This window comes from Artemia sp. Qi Xiang Cuo, chromosome 13 (genome assembly GCF_049724085.1).
Source record: "Artemia sp. Qi Xiang Cuo chromosome 13, ASM4972408v1, whole genome shotgun sequence".
Classification (NCBI taxonomy): domain Eukaryota; kingdom Metazoa; phylum Arthropoda; class Branchiopoda; order Anostraca; family Artemiidae; genus Artemia; species Artemia sp. Qi Xiang Cuo.
In genome coordinates this window covers 9,123,011-9,142,983 of record NC_142806.1, presented here as the reverse complement: position 1 = coordinate 9,142,983, position 19,973 = coordinate 9,123,011, and the positions used below count along the sequence as shown (strand labels likewise).

The window sequence follows — 19,973 nt, the reverse complement described above, 5'->3', positions numbered from 1 at the left end:
TGATAATTCTTTCCCTTTTGATGTAATAGGTTTAACAGAAACATGGTTATCTGATGGTGAAAATTTTACAGCCTATGATATGCATGGTTATGTTGCTGTCCATATCCCCAGAATGGTAACAAAGTGCTCAGGGGGTATTTCTTTATTTATAAAGTCTGATATTGAGTTTAGTAGAAGGTCTGACCTTGAATCCTTGTTTACACCAGTAGTGTCGAATAGTAGGACGGTTTACTCTCTTGTTATTGATCTGAAAAGCCAGTTTGCATGTGATATTGTTTGTTTGTTTATAAGTCCCCTCCTTTTCCAACAGATCTGTTCTGTGATTTGCTTGATCAACTTTCTTGTGTGGGGTCTTTCTCTAAAAAATGTATTTGTGTTTTGGGAGATTTTAATTGTAATAGGTAAAATATTGGATGAAGTGATGATTGTGACCATCTCTTTGATGTGCTTTCTTCTGCTGGTCTACTTCCTTCAATTTTTTTTCCTTCTCGTGTTGACCCGACTAGAAATTCTGCCACTTTAATAGACAATATTTTCATTTCTCATTTTTCTAGTTTGAAGTTTACTTCTGGTCTTGTTTTTAATGATCTTTCTGATCACTTCCCTATTTATGTTTCACTTTTTGTGCCTCAAACTGAGATTGCTGTGGATGAGCAGGGTGAGTCTTCTTTTAGAACTTCCACAGATAAAGAAATTTCTAATTTGATACATAGTCTTCAGAGTAATGATTGGTCTAGTGTTCTTGAAGCTAATGACGTTGATTGTGCAACGAATTAATTTTTGTGTCGTATGGGAGCTCTGTTGCATAAGCACTTTCCTCTTAGAAAGAGGCCAAGGAATTCCATACCTAAATGTCCATGGATGTCTAGAGGTCTGATCAATGCTACACATATGAAGGTGTCTCTGTTCAAGGCTGCATGTTAAAGTAAGACACAGGATGATCTTTTGAAGTATAAACTTTATAAAAATGTGCTTACTTCTTCAGTACGTGCAGCCAAAAAGCTATATTTTTCGCGTCGAATTGATGAGTGTAAGGGGAATTTGCGAAAAGTTTGGACTGTAGTTAATAAAGCTCTTTCCCACAAGAAACTCAAACAGTCCCCCCCTTGTCGCTACAGGAAAGCTGATGGATCTTTCGTGGACAAAAATTCTTCAGCAAGCGCCTTCAATTCGTATTTCACCTCACTTCCTTCAGTTCCTAATCCACCCTACAGCAGAGTAAGTAGTTTTCCCTTTGCAGAAAAGTCATTTTTCCTTTTTCCATGCAGTGATACCGAAATTTCTAACATTATTTCTCAGCTTTCAAGTAGCCGTTCAGTTGATGGTTTTGGTTTGAGCTGTAATGTTCTTACAAAAATTGGTCAGTTTGTTTCTAACCCCATCTCACACATAACTAATCTCTCTCTTTCTTCTGGTGTTTTTCCTCAATTATTTAAGGTTGCTAATGTTGTACCTTTGTTTAAAAAAGGTGATTCATCTTTAATTTCAGACTATAGACCTATTTCTCTCCTTCCTGTAATTTCTAAGGTTGTTGAAAAAGTAGTGTATTGTAGACTCTCTTCATTTGTATTTAGTACTAATACGACTGCAGGTAATTCTCTCATAACTAACCACAGTATGGCTTTCGTCCCAATTTTTCTACCTTGCATGCACTTTCAGATGCAACAGAGTTTGTGCGTGTTAACCTTGACAAGGGCTTGTGTGTTTTGGGTCTATTTCTTGACTTTTCAAAGGCATTTGATATGGTCGTTCACTCTGTTCTTTTGTCTAAATTATCTTGATTTGGAGTGCATGGAGTCCCACTTGAATGGTTTAGGTCTTACCTCTCAGGGAGATCTCAGTGTGTTTCGGTTAATGGTACTTCTTCCTCTTCCTTGCCTATTTTGAAAGGTGTCCCACAGGGCTCTGTGCTTGGACCACTTTTGTTTTTAGTTTATATTAATAATCTTGTTGATAATCTTGTTACCATTTCTCCAAACACATACAATCAAAATTTTTGAGATATCTATTTTTTCAACGTAGTTTAAAGTTCGGGAAATTTTGTCTTTGAGGATAACAACCACAAAAGCCCTCAGGGCATGGGTTGTAAGTCATGCCCTAGGGGCATGTAAGGTTTTTATAGAACGCAATGTTGTAGAAACTTCAAAAAAGGCTCATTCAATTGAAAATTGAAAGGACTAGTGCCCTTTTAATAGTCAAAAGTGATTGAAGGGCAACTAACCCCCCTCTCACACCCTCCATTTCCCCAAAAACATCCGACCAAAATTTTGAGATAGCTATTTTTCCAACGTAGTTGAAAGCTCTGGAAATTATGTATTTGAGGATAACAAACCCCCCAGAGCCCCCAGGGGCAAAGGTTGTAAGTTTTACCCTGGTGTCATATAAGGTTTGTATAGATAGCGCTATTGTAGAAACTTCAAAAGGGGCTCATTCAATTGGAAATTGAGATGGCTAGTGCCCTTTTTAATAGTCGAAATTGATTTGAGGGTAACTAAACCCCCTCTCACACCCATCATTCGCCAAACATTTTAGTCAACATTTTAATATGGCCGTTTTGTTCAACTTAGTTGAAAGGTCTGGAAATTATGTCTTTGAGGATGACAATCCTCCCCCCATAAGCCTCAGGACAAGGGTTGTAAGTTATGCCTTTGGGGCATATAAGATTCTTATAGAAAGTTTTGTTGTAGGAGATTCAAAAAGGGCTCATTCGATTGGAAATTGAGAAGACTAGTGCCTTTTTTGTTAGTAAAAAGTGATTAAAGGGCAAATGCCCCTTCCCACGCCCATAATTTCCCCAAACACTTCCGATCTTCAGTCTTGAAATAGCATTCATTCAGTGAACAATGAATAACTTCTTTGGATTTCAAATAAAAGCTGTTTGGCAAGTTTTTATGAACTTATTTTATTATCAGTCAACAAATGAAGGTCACTTATAGTGATATTATGTGAAACTTGTCTGACTATTTTTTAGCAAGAAATTAGACATTAGTAGACGCTTTGTTTTACTGATAAACTTATTACTCTTTTAGATTAATAAATGTGTACAAAAAATGGACTTTGATTTTGGACCATCAGACTGTTTAGTGTATTCCCCTGTTCTGAACTGTCTTCAGTATAATTTGGAGAGAGGAGCAGAAGATGCAGTTGTTTTGAAATCAGCTGTAGATTTTTTTGAGCTGACTGATATTGCAAAAGGGAAGAAATTGCGAAATTGTGATATTGCGAAAGGGGGAAAAGCTGTTGATTTCGGAGGCTTGTCCTAAACGTACTGGACCAAATGCTCCAATGAATCACCTGAAGGACATGCTAGAACTGATTCAGAGAATGAAAACTGGGTCTAATCCCATCCTGTTCGTTTTCATGATACGTTCCCCCACAGAGGTTCCATCTTTACCTGCAATAGCCTATTCTAGGCTCACAGCAAAAATTAATGCTCTTCAACAGACTGAGCTGCAAATTAAAGACAAGGTGACAGCTTATGATCTACATTTCCCTGGGTTCCTAAGGGACGATGGTGCTCCTATTCCAGTTGAACGTATAAAGCGACAATCGTTATCACAAAAACCGCACGTGATCTTGACAATCCGTCGAAACGAAAAGCTGTGATTGATAAAATTGTTGGACATCAATGTCTAATTGCTCTCTATTTGCTCGTCTAATTGCTCTAAGCATCTCATTGCTAACTGTCCCAGTACCTCCCATAAATGTTCCAGATGATCCGGTCCTCATGAGTACCGCAAGGAAACCCATTTTAAAAATCTCATAAAATGTGCAAATTGTGGAGGTGATCATGTGGCATTTAGTTTTCGTTGTCCCCCTCTCCAAGCTCTTGTTAAGAACGCTACTGGGCGCCTTCATAAATGAACGGTCGCGAAATCTTTGTGTGTTCGTTTATCATCAACGAACTAAAGATAAAGTGCCAACCCTGGAAGAAAAGTTGAGCTATCTTAACACCCGCAAGACTTTTTGGAAGTGTGATCTGGAACTTCAGAAAATTAAGAACCAAGCCAAGTTTTGGTTAAAGTTGTGGATTGCTTGCGATAGACCTTCTAGTGGGCAAGCTTTTAGCACCAAGCAGAAAATAAAATCGGCTTATAAGTGTCATGTTCGTGCAGTTCGGTTTTCGGGTGCTGAATTCCCGTCTAATGGTAAACAGTGGAAAAGAGTGCTGAATGCATCAAAACTTGAAGATCCTTTCTCCAGTGATATTATTCCAAGAATGTCGTGGATTAATCACTATACACGCTTCGTTTCCAGGATTAATTATGCTATTCATAGCCGTTTTTCTGCTTTACTGGCAAATGTTCTTCCTAGTAGGGTGAGCCAAAGACATATTATTCCTGTTGAAAAATCCAATATTGTGAAATCTCTTCGACGGTTGAAGTCAAAGGCTTGTCACCTTGATAGTATTTGTGTGGCTCATCTTGATCCGCTTTCCATTGAAATTGTATTGCATCTCCAGTTGTTATTTCAAATGTGCCTTTCTAGGTCTACTGTCCCGGATTCATTTTTATGTGGGAGCATTACTTCTATACTAAAAGAAGGAAAAGATCTACATTCATGTAATTCGTATAGGCCAATTACTGTCGCCTGTACTCTAAGTAAATCATTTGATTATGTATTGCTTCCACACATTGATGAATTTGCAAATTATGAGGCTAACCAGTTTGGATTCAGGTCAGGTTTGAGTTGTCAACATGCTCACCGCGTTTTAGCGCAGCTTATTAAGGAAGCCACTCGAAATAGTTATAGTCTTCATTTTTGTACCCTTGATATATCTAAAGCATTCGATATATTTGCCATGCCCAAGCTTTCTGTGCCATTAGTCAACTCGGTGTGAATGCGTGTGTGATTCTTGTTCGAAAGTTTTGGTATTCAAATTCATATCTAAGATTAAAGTCAGGAAGTGGGGATTTTTTTCGGACATATACCAGTTAAGTGTGGAGTGAGGCAGGGGAGTTCTCTCTCCCCATATCTTTATTGCTTCTATTGAATATGTTTTTTTTGGTATACGTAGTTCTTGCCTTACGGGATTCACAGACATCATACTTGGCTTATGCTGACGACTTGCTTCTTATTAGCCGAACTGAGTTTGGTTTAACGCGTTCTGCCCGATCCGTTGCCGCTGCATTTGCAAGTATTGGGTTATTCCTTAATGTTGATAAATGTGAATATATTATTTTTAATGGGATTAGTTTATCTCATCCTTTGAATTGCAGCTCTTTTTCTATACCTCGTCACCTCTTTTCGATGGCTCGGGATCTCTGTCTGCAATTCATTAAATTGGTTTCAGACAACTTGTGATATTAAGAATAAGCTTATACTGGGATGTTCTAAAATTGTTGGAAATTGTGGACATTTCCGGCGACAAGCGCTAACAAAGCTGTACTCGAGTTTTTGCGACCATTCGTGTTATTTTGCTCTGGTGCATATATGCTTCTGAACAAAGGTGACGTAAAAAGTGTCAAGACGGATTACTATCGCTATTGCAAGTTTTTACTTATTTACCGTGATCATTCTGGAACCAGAGGTTAATGAGTCAGTATCAGGCAACAGATTTTGTTCTTTCCGTGGAAAAATTAAGGTCGAAATTAATTGATGATGCACCTATCCGTCTTGGTTCTAACCATCGTTTTATTCGCATGTTTAGCTAATTTGTTGTTTCTTTTTTGTGTATTTTTTGCTTATTTGTAGTTTTTTTTCTTTTCTGGTGCTTTACTTTTTTTCCTTTTGTAAGTGGTAAGAAATATATTATTATTATTCGTTTGTTTAACTGAATGTTCTTTTTATTTGTTTATTTACTTTAAATGCTGTGTGTGTTTGTTTTTCTTCTTTTTTCTCTTTACTCCACTTTTTATCACATTGTTTGTGCAGTGGGTTATAAATAAATTATTATTATTATTATTAATCAAAATTTTGAGATAGCCATTTTGTTCAGCGTATCAGAACGGTCTTGAAATTATGTTTTTGAGCATAACAAAACCCCCAGCCCTCAGGGTAAGGGTTGTAAGCTATGCCCTGAGGACGTATAAGGTTTTTTATAGAAAGCATGGTCGTATAAACTTCAGAGGGAGCTCATTGGGGAAGGGATAGTTGTTTAACTTTAGAAGAGGCCCAGTCTTTCTCCCTGAAAAAGACTATGTGAATGTCGAACGAACAAAAATTAATTAAAAAAAACTTTTTCAACAAAATAAGTTTTAAAAAAAAGGTAAAGAACTCCATTAAACCAAAAACTCCATTAAACCAAAATGAATAAAAATAGAATCAAATAATCTACCATAAATACAACTACCAAAAATCAGTATCAATAAATAAGTGAAACCCAAAACAAACAGAAATCAAAATAAATAAGAGTCAAACTCAAAATGAGCAGAAATTACTTACTGAGTTACTTACTTACTTATGCCCAGGACGTCCTCAAGGGTCGTGTTGGGGCCATCTCCTTCACATATTTCTGGATCAGTTTCCTGTACGAAGTCCGGTCGTCAGGTTGTCTCAGAAGGAATAAAAGGTCACTTTCGAATTTCTCACCCCATCTCTTTCTAGGTCTTTCAGGTGCGCGGCTATCGTGGACCCTTCCTTCGAAGGCAACTTTTGGCAGGCGCGAGTTCTCCATTCGCTGTAAGTGGCCCAGCCACCTAAGCTGCTGCAGGCGCACTTTTTGGAGAATAGTAGTTTCCCGCTTCAGCTGCTTCCGAAGGTCTTCATTTGATGCTCTGTCTTGGTATGTGATTCCGGCAATGCGTCGGAGGCATTATGTCTCGAAAGCCGAAATTCTGCGTTCATATTTGACCTTCAGTGTCCACGTTTCGCAGGCGTATATGGCGACAGGTATGATTAGAGGGTCGAAAAATCGAAGTTTCAGTTGCATAGATAGGTGTTTATTTTTAAAGAGGGGGAGTAGCCTCTTGAAGGCTCCCTAGGTACACGAACTTGGTCACCGACTCGACTTCTTCGCCACTTACTACGACATGAACAGGGGATGGGTTTGGGTCTGTTGTGGTGCGCATCGCTTTGGTCTTCTTTGGGCTTATGAACATACCAAAGCTATTTGCGGCTGTTTGAAGTTCGGAGGTTTAGGCTTGTACACTGGACTCAGTTCCTGCTAGCTTGTCGAGGTTGTCAGCATAAGCTAGGGTATCGATGTTTGTACCGTTAACGGTCACTCCTACATTGTTCTCAAGCAGGGAAAGTATGGCATGTAAAAAAGAACTTGAAAAGTTGCGGTGAAAGTATGCAGCCTTGTAGCACGCCCGAAGTTGTAGCAAACTCTTCTTTTTCGCCTTCTGGGGTCTGAACACAGCCACGGTAATTGTCATACTTAATTTTGACTATGTTGACTATATTTTCAGGAACGCCATAGTGGGTTAGTATATGTCAAAGTCCGTTTCGCCAAACTAGATCGAAGTCCTGCTTAAAATCAATGAATAGTTGGAGGATTTCTTTGCCAGATTCAAGGTACCTTTCTGCGAGTTGCCTCACTACAAAGATCTGGTCGGTGTTCCAGGGCAAAAACCAGCCTGATAGTCGCTGATGATGAGGTCTGTTATGGCTCTGATTCGGTTTAAAAGGATCCTTGTTATGACTTTGGCTGGATGACTTGTAAGGCTTATGGGCCGGTAATTCTCACAGTCGTTTTTAGGGCCTGTCTTGTGGAGCGGTACAATGACTGCCTTCGCCCATGCTTTTGGGAAATGGCCTGTTGACTACACGGCGTCAGCCACTTTATGTAGTAGGTCCTCTAGCAGAGGAGACCCAACTTTAAGCAGTTCGGCAGGGATACCATCAGGGCCTGGGGCTTTATTTTTCTTGAGACTGTGAATGGCCTCTTTTACTTCACTAATTAAAGGTGGGGGGCTAGAGTCGCATTCCAATTTGGGGAATCCTGATAGTACAGTAGGGTTGCAGGCATGAAGCGGATTCAGTTTCTCTTCGAAGTGACTTTTCCATCTGTCTTTAATAGCCTCGCTGTCACTGAGGAGCTTACCGCCCTTTTCCAGGACGCTAGCAGCGATGGTGGACTTTTTCGTGAAGAGTTCTTTGACTGTTTTGTACATTCTGTGGCTGCTTCCTGATTTGAAATCCTTTTCGCAGGACTCGTACTTCTCCCGGAGGTAATCTCTAAGGGCTTTCCGAATCTTTTTGTGTACCGTCCGCTGTATCCGATTATACATGTCCCTACTTTCTTGGTCCTGCTTGTTGCAAGCCCGTCACTTTTGGTCACAAAGATCTCGGATCTCATCTGTGATCCAAGGCTCCTCTGTTTTAGGTTTGAGGCCTAAGATTTCATTTGCTGTATCTATGAGTGCTGTGTTCAGTTTTTCAACTAGGGCATCTAAGATGTCAGGGGTTATGTTCGACGGGAGTGACTCAAATGCAGGACTAAGACTTTCTTCTTGCGACTGCAGGAAAGTGGTGCGTGTGGTGGGTTCTTTCAGTTTATTGGTGCGGAATCTTGGGATCTTATTTTTCTTTACAGGAAGTGTTTTGAGCCGGAGTTTTGCCAATGTGCTCATTAAAAGGACATGATCCGAATTGAAATCTCCTCCAGACAAGGTGGTGGTATTTGTGACAGACGACTTCGACTGTTTTGAGATGAGGACATAATCGATCAGATTTGTCATCTTTCCATCTGGTGATATCCAAGTTGCCTTTCTTCTCTTTCTATGTTTGAACATTGAGTTCGTAACAAAGAGATCATTATCCCTGCAGAACTCATTTAGACGCTCCCCACGTGCGTTTCGCCTCCCAAAACCGAATCTGCCTAAGACATTGCTGTCAAGTTGTGTAGCTTCTCTGGTGATAGCATTGAAGTCACCCATTGCTACGAGGAGATGTTTCTTTGGGACTTCATCAGTTAGAGACTGAAGCTGTTGATAGAAGGTGTCAACTTCTTCTTTAGGTCTGGAGGAGCCAGGGGCGTACACTTGGATGACGGTGATGTTTTGTACTTTCGCTCGCAGCCAAATCATCATAAGGCGCTCTGAGACTAACTTTGTGTCTATGATTGCACGCTTCGCTTCGCGTGACAGGAGAAAGCCAACGCTTTGTCGGTGTTTGCCATCAGATCTACCAGAGTACGAAAGCATGATGTCACCGCGTCGTTGTTCTCCTGAACCAGGTAAGTGAGTTTCCGAGAGGCCAATAACGTCCCATCTGCACCTCTGGAGCTCCTTGACAATTAACTGTAGTTTCCAAGGCTTTGCCAAAGTTCGCACATTCAAAGTACCTAGGTAGAACGGGGCTTTCTGGGTGAGAATAAGGGTTTCTCCTGGTAGAGTGCTATCATCCTCAATGGGATTCGTCATCATCTGGCGAGTTTGCATATCTTCGTCTGAAGTCGTCAGATCGTCGGCTCCCCCGTACGCGGTAACATTATCATCATCATTATCATTCGCTATTATATCTTGCCTTCTGTCGGTTACCCCGGACGCGGTAGCATGGTTTCGTCTCTTTGTTTTGAACTGATCCATAACATTTGAAAGTAGAGGGTATCATGGCTATTTTAGGTCAGCGGCTAGCCACTCCTCTCTTTCCTTTGCAGGTGGCCGAGTTCCTCCATCTTGAGAGTACTCCGCCCTTTCAGCTTTCTGTTCGCTGACTATTTACCCATAGCTGGGACTAGGGTTTGACTCTGTCGGGACGTGTCGACGCGCCGGTGGGTCCAGCACAGATCCATAAAAGGGGCCTTAGTTCCTACTTAACTGTGTTTGACCCCACAGTTGGTGGTCCCAGTTATGTTTAAGGACCACCAGGAACTGGGTCCGCCACCTGGATAGGGGAAACCCTATCCGCCACCTGGGGACTCATTAATATGAGTAGGGTTTTATATCCCGAGCTTTCTAAAAGCCAGATTTTAATTTGTACTTTACTGAAAAATTTTCTTTTAAATGTATTCACTTTTCTAACTTTAAGAAATGAAAAATTAATTAAGATTCTAAGGAATAAATAGCAGCATGTGTATATTAAACTGACAATGCAGATTTTTTTCAGTATATTCATTTGAATTTTTTTCAGTGCGCTGAAATCAACCCAACGGCATGCGTTTGAACATGTATTGGCCGTACGGAGTGTTGAATGTTGGTAGTTGCGATGACTCGTTGTCAAGGACGAGAGACCAGTATCCATGACGGGCGTTCAGCTTTGTGAAAAATTTAGCACCAAAGTGTTGCAATATTGCTTCGTCAAATGTGGGCATTAGGTGGTGGGGTCTTTTGATAGCCTTGTTCAGGTCCTATGGGTCGATGCAGACCTGGAGGTTTTTGTCAGCCTTTTCGACCACAACTGCAGAATTTACCCAATTTGTGGGGTAAGTAACCTTTCCGATGACCCCATTTGCTTCCATCCTATCTAGTTCCTTCTTGAACCTATCCTAGAGGGATATTGGGATGCGTCCGGCTGGTACAGCCTTAGGTTCGGCTGCTTCTTTGAGTCTTATGTGACTCTCGCCTTCGAGCTGTCCTATACCTTAGAATATGTCTTGGAATTCCTCTATTTGGGTTGATTTTGAGATTTTTGAGTTGTCAACTGTCAGTATCAGCTTAATTAATGTCAGGTATGATGTTTGCCTGGGCACCCATGTTAATTTTCAAAGTGATAATGATGTGCTCACTGATCGTGAGCTTCACATATGGCTGATTGTCACCTTTGTTCATGTTTATAGTGTCAATGAAGAGCTCGTCATTGCTGTCAGGTTGATGCTCGTATGCTTGACGTTGTTGATTTACTACGTTCACCACCTTTTTGCTGCTTTTGCATGCGTTTATGAAGTGGTTTGGTTTGTCGCAGTTACTGCATATTATTCCTTTTACGGGGAATTTGTGGGAAGGTGAATCCTGGAGGGGCTTGGTTTAATTTCTTTGCCCTCCTGACAAAATCCACTTCATGCTTTATGCCTGTTTCTTGATAAGCTTGGCTGCCACATGTATCGAGCTGTGACATAGTCCTGAGCTGCACCTGGGTTTCTATATTTGTTCGCACTATAGTAATTGCTTGTGACAGAGATAGATTGGGCTGTGCATGTATCGGGCTGACAGAGATAGATTGGGCATGTATCGGGCTGTGACATAGTCCTGAGCTGCACCTGAGTTTCTAAATTTGTTCGCACTATAATAATTGCCTGTGACAGAGATAGATTGGGCTGTGCATGTATCGGGCTGACAGAGATAGATTGGGCATGTATCGGGCTGTGACATAGTCCTGAGCTGCACCTGAGTTTCTAAATTTGTTCGCACTATAATAATTGCCTGTGACAGAGATAGATTGGAACCTGCTTGGAGGAGTTTCTCTCTGACTTTTGCTGATGAGACGCCACATACAAGTCGGTCTCTTACCATTTTATCTCTTATGGCTGTTGTGGAATATGCACATTCACGAGCCAAAAGATTCAGATCAGTTATGTATTGATCCACTGGTTCACCATCTCGTTGATAATGTTTATGAAAGAGATATCTTGCAAACACTGTACTGCACTGAGGGAGGAAATATTTACTAAACTTGTCTATTTAAGGCTCAATTTTGTCCTGTTCTTCAGCTGTAGTTGTAAAGGTACTAAAAATGTCTCGCCCTTTATCTCCAAGCCAGATCAGCAGGAAGGCACATTGTACTTTTTCTGTCTTTCCACTAAGGGGTCCTTGGAACATCAGATTTGCATGATTCTTGAATCTTATCCATGCCTCTTTGAGGTTATCACTTGTTCATTCCATTGCAGGGTATGGGACATTGGCTTCCATCTTGTTTTAAAGGATTTCTGACACCATGTAGAAAGTCTTAACGTTTATTCTTTTGACATAGAAAGCCAGGTTTTCTAGAACAGAAAGGCGAGAATATTACAGTTGAAATTTTCAGGGAATCCTAAGGGGGCTATTGAGCTGAATCAAAAGACACTGTCCAGTGTGTAAACAGAGCATGACAGCTAAGGGTATTAAGGTGAAATTTCATGGACTTTTTAGGGGGATTTTGAACTAAACATAAAGACAGTATGTGCATGCAAGTTGTCAAACTGACACTAATATAAATAATATTACCTAATGATAAAATTGCAGCAATAAAAACGAACTGAAATTAAATAATATCTTGTCTTCCAAAGCAAAAATTTTTCAAAGAAAAAAAGAAGAGCCATTTGAAAACTGAAAATTAGCAGAAATTAAGTCTTATAATGAATCTACCTGATTCATGAAGCTACCTAATAAAGTATTATAAAACTACCAGAAGTTACTATCAATTGATAAACGAACCCAACAATGAACGTAAATTAAAATAAGTAACCACTTAAAACAAAGATAACGTATATTAATATAGATAAATAATTAAATCCTAAAACTAGTGAAATTGAAATTAATAATCAATCCAGACTTCAAACAGACAGGAATTGCTAAAATCAGGGCTAAGGTTACTGCTCCCCCTTTAAAATTTCTAAAGAGTATTGCACCATTTGCACTTTACCCAAAACCAAGTATGTTTAAATCTTTTTCTTTTATAATTATAATGTTGAAAAATCAACAAATGCTATTGAAAAAAAAAATCTTAAATTGCCTAGATTTCTAGGAATTGATGTCATTTTCTATTAAATGCTCAAGTTATTTTTGTTAATTCTTTCTAGTTGTCTTGATTATTATGCTTATTTTATTTTAATTTTTCATTAGTATTTTGACAAATTAAAAGCAATATAGTTTCTGTTGAAAATACTTAGAGTTTTCTATAAACAGCAAATGATGTAGCACCCTTTAGAAAATTTAGAGGGGTGGGGGCAGTAGCCTTACTACTGTTTGTTGTAATTTCGGTTTGTTTTAAGTTTGATTTAACTACCCATTTTAATTTTTACTCGTTTTAGGATTTATTCATCCATATTTATCAATTTCTCTTATCTTTATGTTTTTATTTCTTTTTGTTTGAGTTTGATTTATTCATTGATAGTGCTTTCTGGCTGTTTTAAATTTTGGACTATTATAGGATTTTGTTTTGTGTATTCCTTAGGTTTTTGTATAGCTATTTACTTTGTATCTGGAAAAGTTCTTTTTCAGAAACTTGTTTTTTAGATTAAAATTCATTAAAAGATAACTGCTCACTCCAATCCTCACATTTGTGAAAGAATCCCATCTGCAAAAGCCCATGTAATACTTTCAAAGAAAATTGCAATCGATACCTTCTGAGTTCAGAAGTATGGAACAGAAAGACAAAGCTTAAATTTTGTAGTTACTACTGCAAGATCTCCCATTCTCTGCCCTTCCGAACTTACCCCCTCCCTTCATATAAAGAAATCCAAGTTTAATCACTAAATAATAATTTCCTATTTAATGCCTTCCTTGACATTATTATCTGGTTGCAGTAATACTCTAATATCCCATCAGATTTGAAATACTGATAAAATATAAGTACTTTTGGTTTAAGTATCCTATCTCAAGATTTTTTAATTTGATTTATAGAATTACTTTAACATACTCCATGTGATTAATAATTTTCTGCAAATCATTAAGCATGCCAGCTCACTTGCAATAAGCGCAAACATCAAAATACGTTGAAACCCATGTTGTTGTTTTTATGTTGCTTTCTAATCTTATGGTTGGGGAATTTTCAGTAAGTACTCTTTTTGACAATTTTTTTATTCCCTTTAAGAGCCATCCTTTATATATTTGCTTGAACACTCAGATAACAAGACACCTGCCCCATGTTAATTGTGAGATATGCCCTTCTGACAACCTGCATGCACATAGTTTGTTTTGATTTAGTTCAACTTTCCCCTCAATATGCTCTTAAATTTTCATCTTCATACCCTTAGCCTTAATAGTGCTGGTGTCATAGTATTAGCAGTAGGAATAGCTGTAATAGAGTTATATTAGTGGTAGTAGTGGCAGTAGTAGCAGTAGCATTAGCTGCAGAAGTAGTATACACATATTTCCTTATGGTGAGTTGAAGATCCAACTCATCATGCCCTGGAAGTTTCAGCTTGATATGCCAAGCTGTTCGTAAGATCTATCTGATACCTTTTGATAATCTATCTATATGTACACAGTGTGTTTTGATTTAGTTCAACTTGGTTGCCCTCAATATTTCCTCAAAAGTTCTCCTCAATATCCTCAGTCTTAGTTGTAGTTGCTACAGAAGCTGTAGTTGTTGTAGCAGTACTAGTGGTAGTAGTAATAGTAGCCTGCAAATATTGCCTTTATGTTCAATTGATCACCCTTCTCATCATTCTCTGAAAGTTCCAACTTAATACCTTCAGTCATTCATGAGTTACACCCTTTTGACAGCCTGCATGCACATAACTTGTTTTGATTTAGTTCAATATCTCCTCAACATTCTCTATAAGCTCTACCTGCTCTTGGCCCTTTTGGACACTAAAGGTCTAAAATACCACCCTCCTTCAAATAACAAATACTATGTGTAAACAATGGGCAAATTACATGACTTACAGCCCTTGCCCTGAGGTCTGTGGGGGTTTACGTCTTTAGAAACATATTTATTGGGTTATTCAACTAGACTGGGCAAAATTGATATTTCAAAATTTTGATTGATTGTGCTTTGGGAATAAAGGGGTATAGGAAGGGGGTTGGCTGTCCTTAGTAGAGATGGGGGTTCTACTCCTACTGGGGCACCTTATATGGGCATAGAACCACGTGGTTTATGGACTTTCTCAGTGAGAATTTGAAAAACAGAAAGTTTGTCACATTTATGGATGGTTTTATGGATTTTCTCAGTGAGAATGAAAAAACAGGAATTTTGTCACATTTATGGATGGTTCTATGGATGTTGTCAGTGAGAATGAAAAAACAAGAAGTTTGTCACATTTATGGATGGTTTCATGGATGGTTATGTGTGTTGATTATTTGATGTTTTTATGGATTATTGAGTCTAATGGGGGCAGGTCAATGACACTTCCTTCTTGTTGTTGCCCGATGCAAATGCCAAGGTCAATGTTGATATTGTTGTTCAAGCCAGATGTTATGATCCGAAAATAGTATCTGTTGTTGTTATTCGAGTCAGATGTTGTTGTCGTTCGAAGCAAAGTTAATGACATTTCTTTCCTGTTTGAGGCAGATGTTATGATCCGGAAATAGAATTTGTTGTTGTTATTGGAGCCAGATGTTGTTGTTATTGTTATTCGAGCCAGATGTTATGAGTTTCCGGGAAATAGTATTTGTTATTGTTGTTTCCAAGCCAAATGTTACGAGTTCCCGGGAAACAGTTAATTAATGTCTGACAGATGACGTCAAGTTAATTAATGTCTTTGCATTTCCACCAGAATTGTCTCCGAGACAAAGTTTTGATCACACATGATGTCATCATTGATTGATTGACACGAAAGGGGAATTAATTTGTTGTTCTAAAGAGAATTGATTCACGAAAGGAAAATTAATTTGTTGTTTCTAACAAGAAAATCGTTTCCGAGCAGACGTTTTGATCTTAGCGCGCGAAAAGGTTTCCAAATAATTTGAAATGCATTAGCGCAGAGATGCCAAACAAAAGGAACATGCCGAAATTCCGTTTAGGGATAATTTTGGCGAAACCGTTTTAGCTATTTTATGGAACTATTACGGCGAAACAGCTAGAGACATTTTAAAAGGTGATTTTAGAAGAGATTTTGGAAGAGAATTTGAGTGTGGTCGTTATAATACACAAGTTTCAATTGAACAGTGTTGTGAGGTCCTCTACCCCAACCCCAAAGGTTCCGACCCCCCTACCACAACTCCGAAGGAAGCCAGCGGTCCGCAAAGGTACCCCGGGCTCCCAAAGGCCCTCACCCGGTCCCCAAAGGTCCACCGGGCTCCCAAAGGGACCCCAGACCCCCAACGGACCCACCGGGCCCCAAAGGGCCCAATCCGTGCTCAAGGGCCCCCGGACCCCCACCGGTCCTCCACCCGGCCCCACAGCCCCACTCCCGGGCCCAACGGTCCACCGGGCTCCTAAAGGCCCCCAGACCCTAAAAAGGCCATACCCGAGCCTCCAAAGGTCCTCCACCAGTCCCCAAAGGCCCTCACCCGGTCCTCCAAGGTCCACAGGCACCCAAAGGGCCCCACACCCTAAAAAGACCATACCCGAGCCCCCCAAAGGCCCTCACCTGTTCCCAAAGGTCCACCAGACCCCCACACGCCCTCCCCTGGTCCCCAACCGCCCTCCCGCGTCTCCCAGGGCTCCCAACGGGCACAGAGCGCTCGACCACACCACAGAAGTTGGCCTTCCGGTCCTCACAGGTCCCCCAGACTCCCAAAGGCCCCCCTCGAGCCCCCAAGGCCCTCCACTAGTCCTCCCCGGTCAACCGGGCTCCCAAATGGCCCACCGCCACCCACACGGGACCACCGGACCCCAAAGGGCCTCCCCAGGTCCGCAAGGGTCGCCCAGACCCCCAACGGACCCTCCGGGCCCCAAAGGGCCCAATCGCTGCACCAGGGCTCCCCGGACCCCCAAAGGCCCTCACCTGGTCCTCAAAGGTCCACCGGGCTCCCAAAGGACCAGTCGGTCCTCAAGGACCCTCTCAGACGTGCAAAGACCCTCCCCAGACCCCCAAAGGCTCACCCCGGTCCCCAAAGGTACCCTCAGCCTCCCCAATGACCCCTCCACCCCTCAAGGGCCCCTGGATCCCCCAACCCCCTCCCCCGACCCCGCCCAACAACCCCCCCTCCAATTTTAACACATTTTATGGCTTTATTATATCCTTTTAGAACAAGTTCCTTTCATAATGTCCCTCCTAAACCCTTTTTCCAACTTGAAGTACTTATCTTTTTCACCCACTTTCCCAATGAAAAAGAAATTAGTTTTTAATCAATTCTAATTTTCCAAATAATATAAAAATTTTCCACTTTAGTTCAGATCTGTCTCGAAGAGATGAAAAATTTTAAATACTGTTCCAAATTTTTCGCAGAAGATAAAACAAGTTCAAGTTTTCTTCTGAATTTTACCAAAGAACATGCTCCAATTCTAATTTCTCCAGAGAAAACAAAAATCTTACACTTCAGTTCTTTATTTCACAAAGAAATAAAGAAATTTAGAGTTCAATTCTAAATTTTTCGGTGGAAGATAGAAAAAGTAATACCATACTTGTGAATATTTTCACGGAAAATAAAAAGTTCTAGTTCAATTTACAATTTCCTCAACGAAGTGAAGAAAGGTTCAAGTTCTCTTCTGAATTTTACTAAAGAACACGCTTCAATTCTAATTTTTTCAGAGAGAACAAAAATCTCCCACTTCAGTTCTTTATTTCACAAAGACATAAAGAAATTTAAAGTTCAATTCTAAATTTTTCGGTGGAAGATAGAAAAATTAATACCATACTTGTGATTATTTTCACGGAAGATAAAAAGTTCTATTTCAATTTACAGTGTCCTCAATGAAGTCAAGGAAAGTTCAAGTTCTCTTCTGAATTTTACTAAAGAACAAAATTCAATTCTAATTTCACCATAGAAAATAAAAATCTTCCACTTCAGTTCTCTATTTCACAAAGAAATAAAGAAATGTAAAGTTCAATTCTAAATTTTTATGTGGAAGATAGAAAAAGTAATACCATACCTGTGTATATTTTCACGGAAGATAAAAAGTTCCAGTTCAATTTACAGTTTCCTCAATGAAGTCAAGGAAAGTTCAAGCTCTCTTCTGAATTTTACTAAAGAACAAAATTCAATTCTAATTTCACCAGAGAAAATAAAAATCTTCCACTTCAGTTCTCTATTTCACAAAGACATAAAGAAATTTAAAGTTCAATTCTAAATTTTTCGGAGGAAGATAGAAAAAGCAAGACCATACTTGTGAATATTTTCCCGGAAGATAAAAAGTTCTAGTTCAATTTAAAATTTTCTCGACGAAGTGAAGAAAAATTCAACTTCTCTTCTGAATTTTACCAAAGAATAAAATTCAATTCTAATTTCACCAGAGAAAATAAAAATCTTCCACTTCAGTTCTTTATTTCACAAAGACATAAAGAAATTTAAAGTTCAATTCTAAATTTTTCGGTGGAAGATAGAAAAAGCAATACCATACTTTTGAATATTTTCCCGGAAAATAAAAAGTTCTAGTTCAATTTACAATTTCCTCAACGAAGTGAAGAAAGCTTCAAGTTCTCTTCTGAATTTTACTAAAGAACAAAATTCAATTCTAATTTTTTCAGAGAAAATAAAAATCTTCCACTTCAGTTCTCTATTTCACAAAGACATAAAGAAATTTATAGTTAAATTATAAATTTTTCTGTGGAAGATAGAAAAAGTAATACCATACCTGTGATTATTTTAACGGAAGATAAAAAGTTCTAGTTCAATTTAAAATTTTCTCAACGAAGTAAAGGAAAGTTCTAGTTCTCTTCTGAATTTTACTAAAGAACAAAATTCAATTCTAATTTTTTCAGAGAAAACAAAAATCTTCCACTGCAGTTCCTTATTTCGCAAGGACATAAAGAAATTCAAAGTTCAATTCTAAATTTTTCGGTGGAAGATAGAAAAATTAATACCATACATGTGAATATTTTCCCGGAAGAGAAAAAGTTCTAGTTCAATTTACAATGTCCTCAGCTAAGACAAGGAAAGTTAAAGTTCTCTTCTGAAATTTACTAAAGAACAAAATTCAATTCTAATTTCAGCAGAGAAAATAAAAATCTTCCACTTCAGTTCTCTATTTAACACAGAAATAAATACCTTTATATTTAAATTATAAATTTTTCGGAGGAAGATAGAAAAAGTAATACCATACTTGTTAATATTTTCCCGGAAGATAAAAAGTTCTAGTTCAATTTAAAATTTTCTCAACGAAGTGAAGAAAAATTCAAGTTCTCTTCTGAATATTACCAAACAACAAAATTCAATTCTAATTTCACCAGAGAAAATAAAAATTTTCCACTTCAGTTCTTTATTTCACACTGACATAAAGAAATTTATAGTTCAATTCTAAATTTTTCGGTGGAAGATAGAAAAAGTAATACCATACCTGTGTATATTTTCACGGAAGATAAAAAGTTCTAGTTCAATTTACAGTTTCCTCAACGAAGTGAAGAAAAATTCAAGTTCTCTTCTGAATTCTACCAAAGAACACGCTTCAATTCTCATTTCACCAGAGAAAACAAAAATCTTCCACTTCAGTTATTTATTTCACAATGACATAAAGAAATTTAAAGTACAATTCTAAATTTTTCGGAGGAAGATAGAAAAAGCAATACCATACTAGTGAATATTTTCACGGAAGATAAAAAGTTCTAGTTCAATTTACAGTTTTCTCAACGAAGTGAAGAAAAATTCAAGTTCTCTTCTGAATTTTACAAAAGAATAAAATTCAATTCTAATTTCACCAGAGAAAATAAAAATCTTCCACTTCAGTTCTCTATTTCTCAAAGACATAAAGAAATTTAAAGTTCAATTCTAAATTTTTCGGTGGAAGATAGAAAAAGCAATACCATACATGTGAATATTTTCCCGGAAAATAAAAAGTTCTAGTTCAATTTAAAATTTCCTCAACGAAGTTAATAAAGGTTCAAGTATTCTTCTGAATTTTACTAAAGAACGAAATTCAATTCTAATTTCACCAGAGAAAATAAAAATCTTCCACTTCAGTTCTTTATTTCACAAAGACATAAAGAAATTTAAAGTTCAATTCTAAATTTTTCGACGGAAGATAGAAAAAGCAATACCATACTTGTGAATATTTTCCCGGAAGATAAAAAGTTCTAGTTCAACTTACAGTTTCCTCAATGAAGTCAAGGAAAGTTCAAGTTTTCTTCTGAATTTTACAAAGGAACACGATACAATTCTAATTTTTTCAGAGAAAATAAAGATCTTCCTCTTTAGTTCTTTAGTTCACAAAGACATAAATAAATTTAAAGCACAAATATAATTTTTCGGTGGAAGATAGAAAAAGCAATACCATATTTGTGAATATTTTCACGGAAAAAAAAAAGTTCTAGTTCAATTTACAATTTCCTCAACGAAGTGAAGAAAGGTTCAAGTTCTCTTCTGAATTTTACTAAAGAACAAAATTCAATTCTAATTTCACCAGGGAAA

The 19,973-nt window shown here is 38.4% G+C and overlaps 3 protein-coding genes and 1 pseudogene across 4 annotated transcripts in view; 2 read left to right on the top strand and 2 right to left on the bottom strand.

Annotated features, from left to right (window-relative positions):
• LOC148944914 (tubby-related protein 3-like) overlaps nt 1-19,973 on the top strand; it is a 197,710-nt gene that overhangs the window by 7,333 nt on the left and 170,404 nt on the right. The gene's annotated exons all lie outside the window — the stretch shown is intronic.
• On the top strand, nt 3,051-3,659 carry LOC148944917 (uncharacterized; annotated as a pseudogene).
• Nucleotides 7,707-8,174, bottom strand: LOC148944916 (uncharacterized). The gene has a single exon (XM_089098894.1). It carries the CDS (start codon nt 8,172-8,174, stop codon nt 7,707-7,709), a length of 468 nt encoding a protein of 155 aa, XP_088955020.1.
• LOC148944915 (protein CFDP2-like) lies at nt 8,211-9,473 on the bottom strand. The gene has a single exon (XM_089098893.1). It carries the CDS (start codon nt 9,471-9,473, stop codon nt 8,211-8,213), a length of 1,263 nt encoding a protein of 420 aa, XP_088955019.1.

What these genes read in the sequence shown, in the direction of transcription:
- LOC148944916 (XM_089098894.1), bottom strand. Translation starts at nt 8,174, where the DNA reads ATGTATAATCGGATACAGCGGACGGTACACAAAAAGATTCGGAAAGCC.
- LOC148944915 (XM_089098893.1), bottom strand. Translation starts at nt 9,473, where the DNA reads ATGGATCAGTTCAAAACAAAGAGACGAAACCATGCTACCGCGTCCGGG.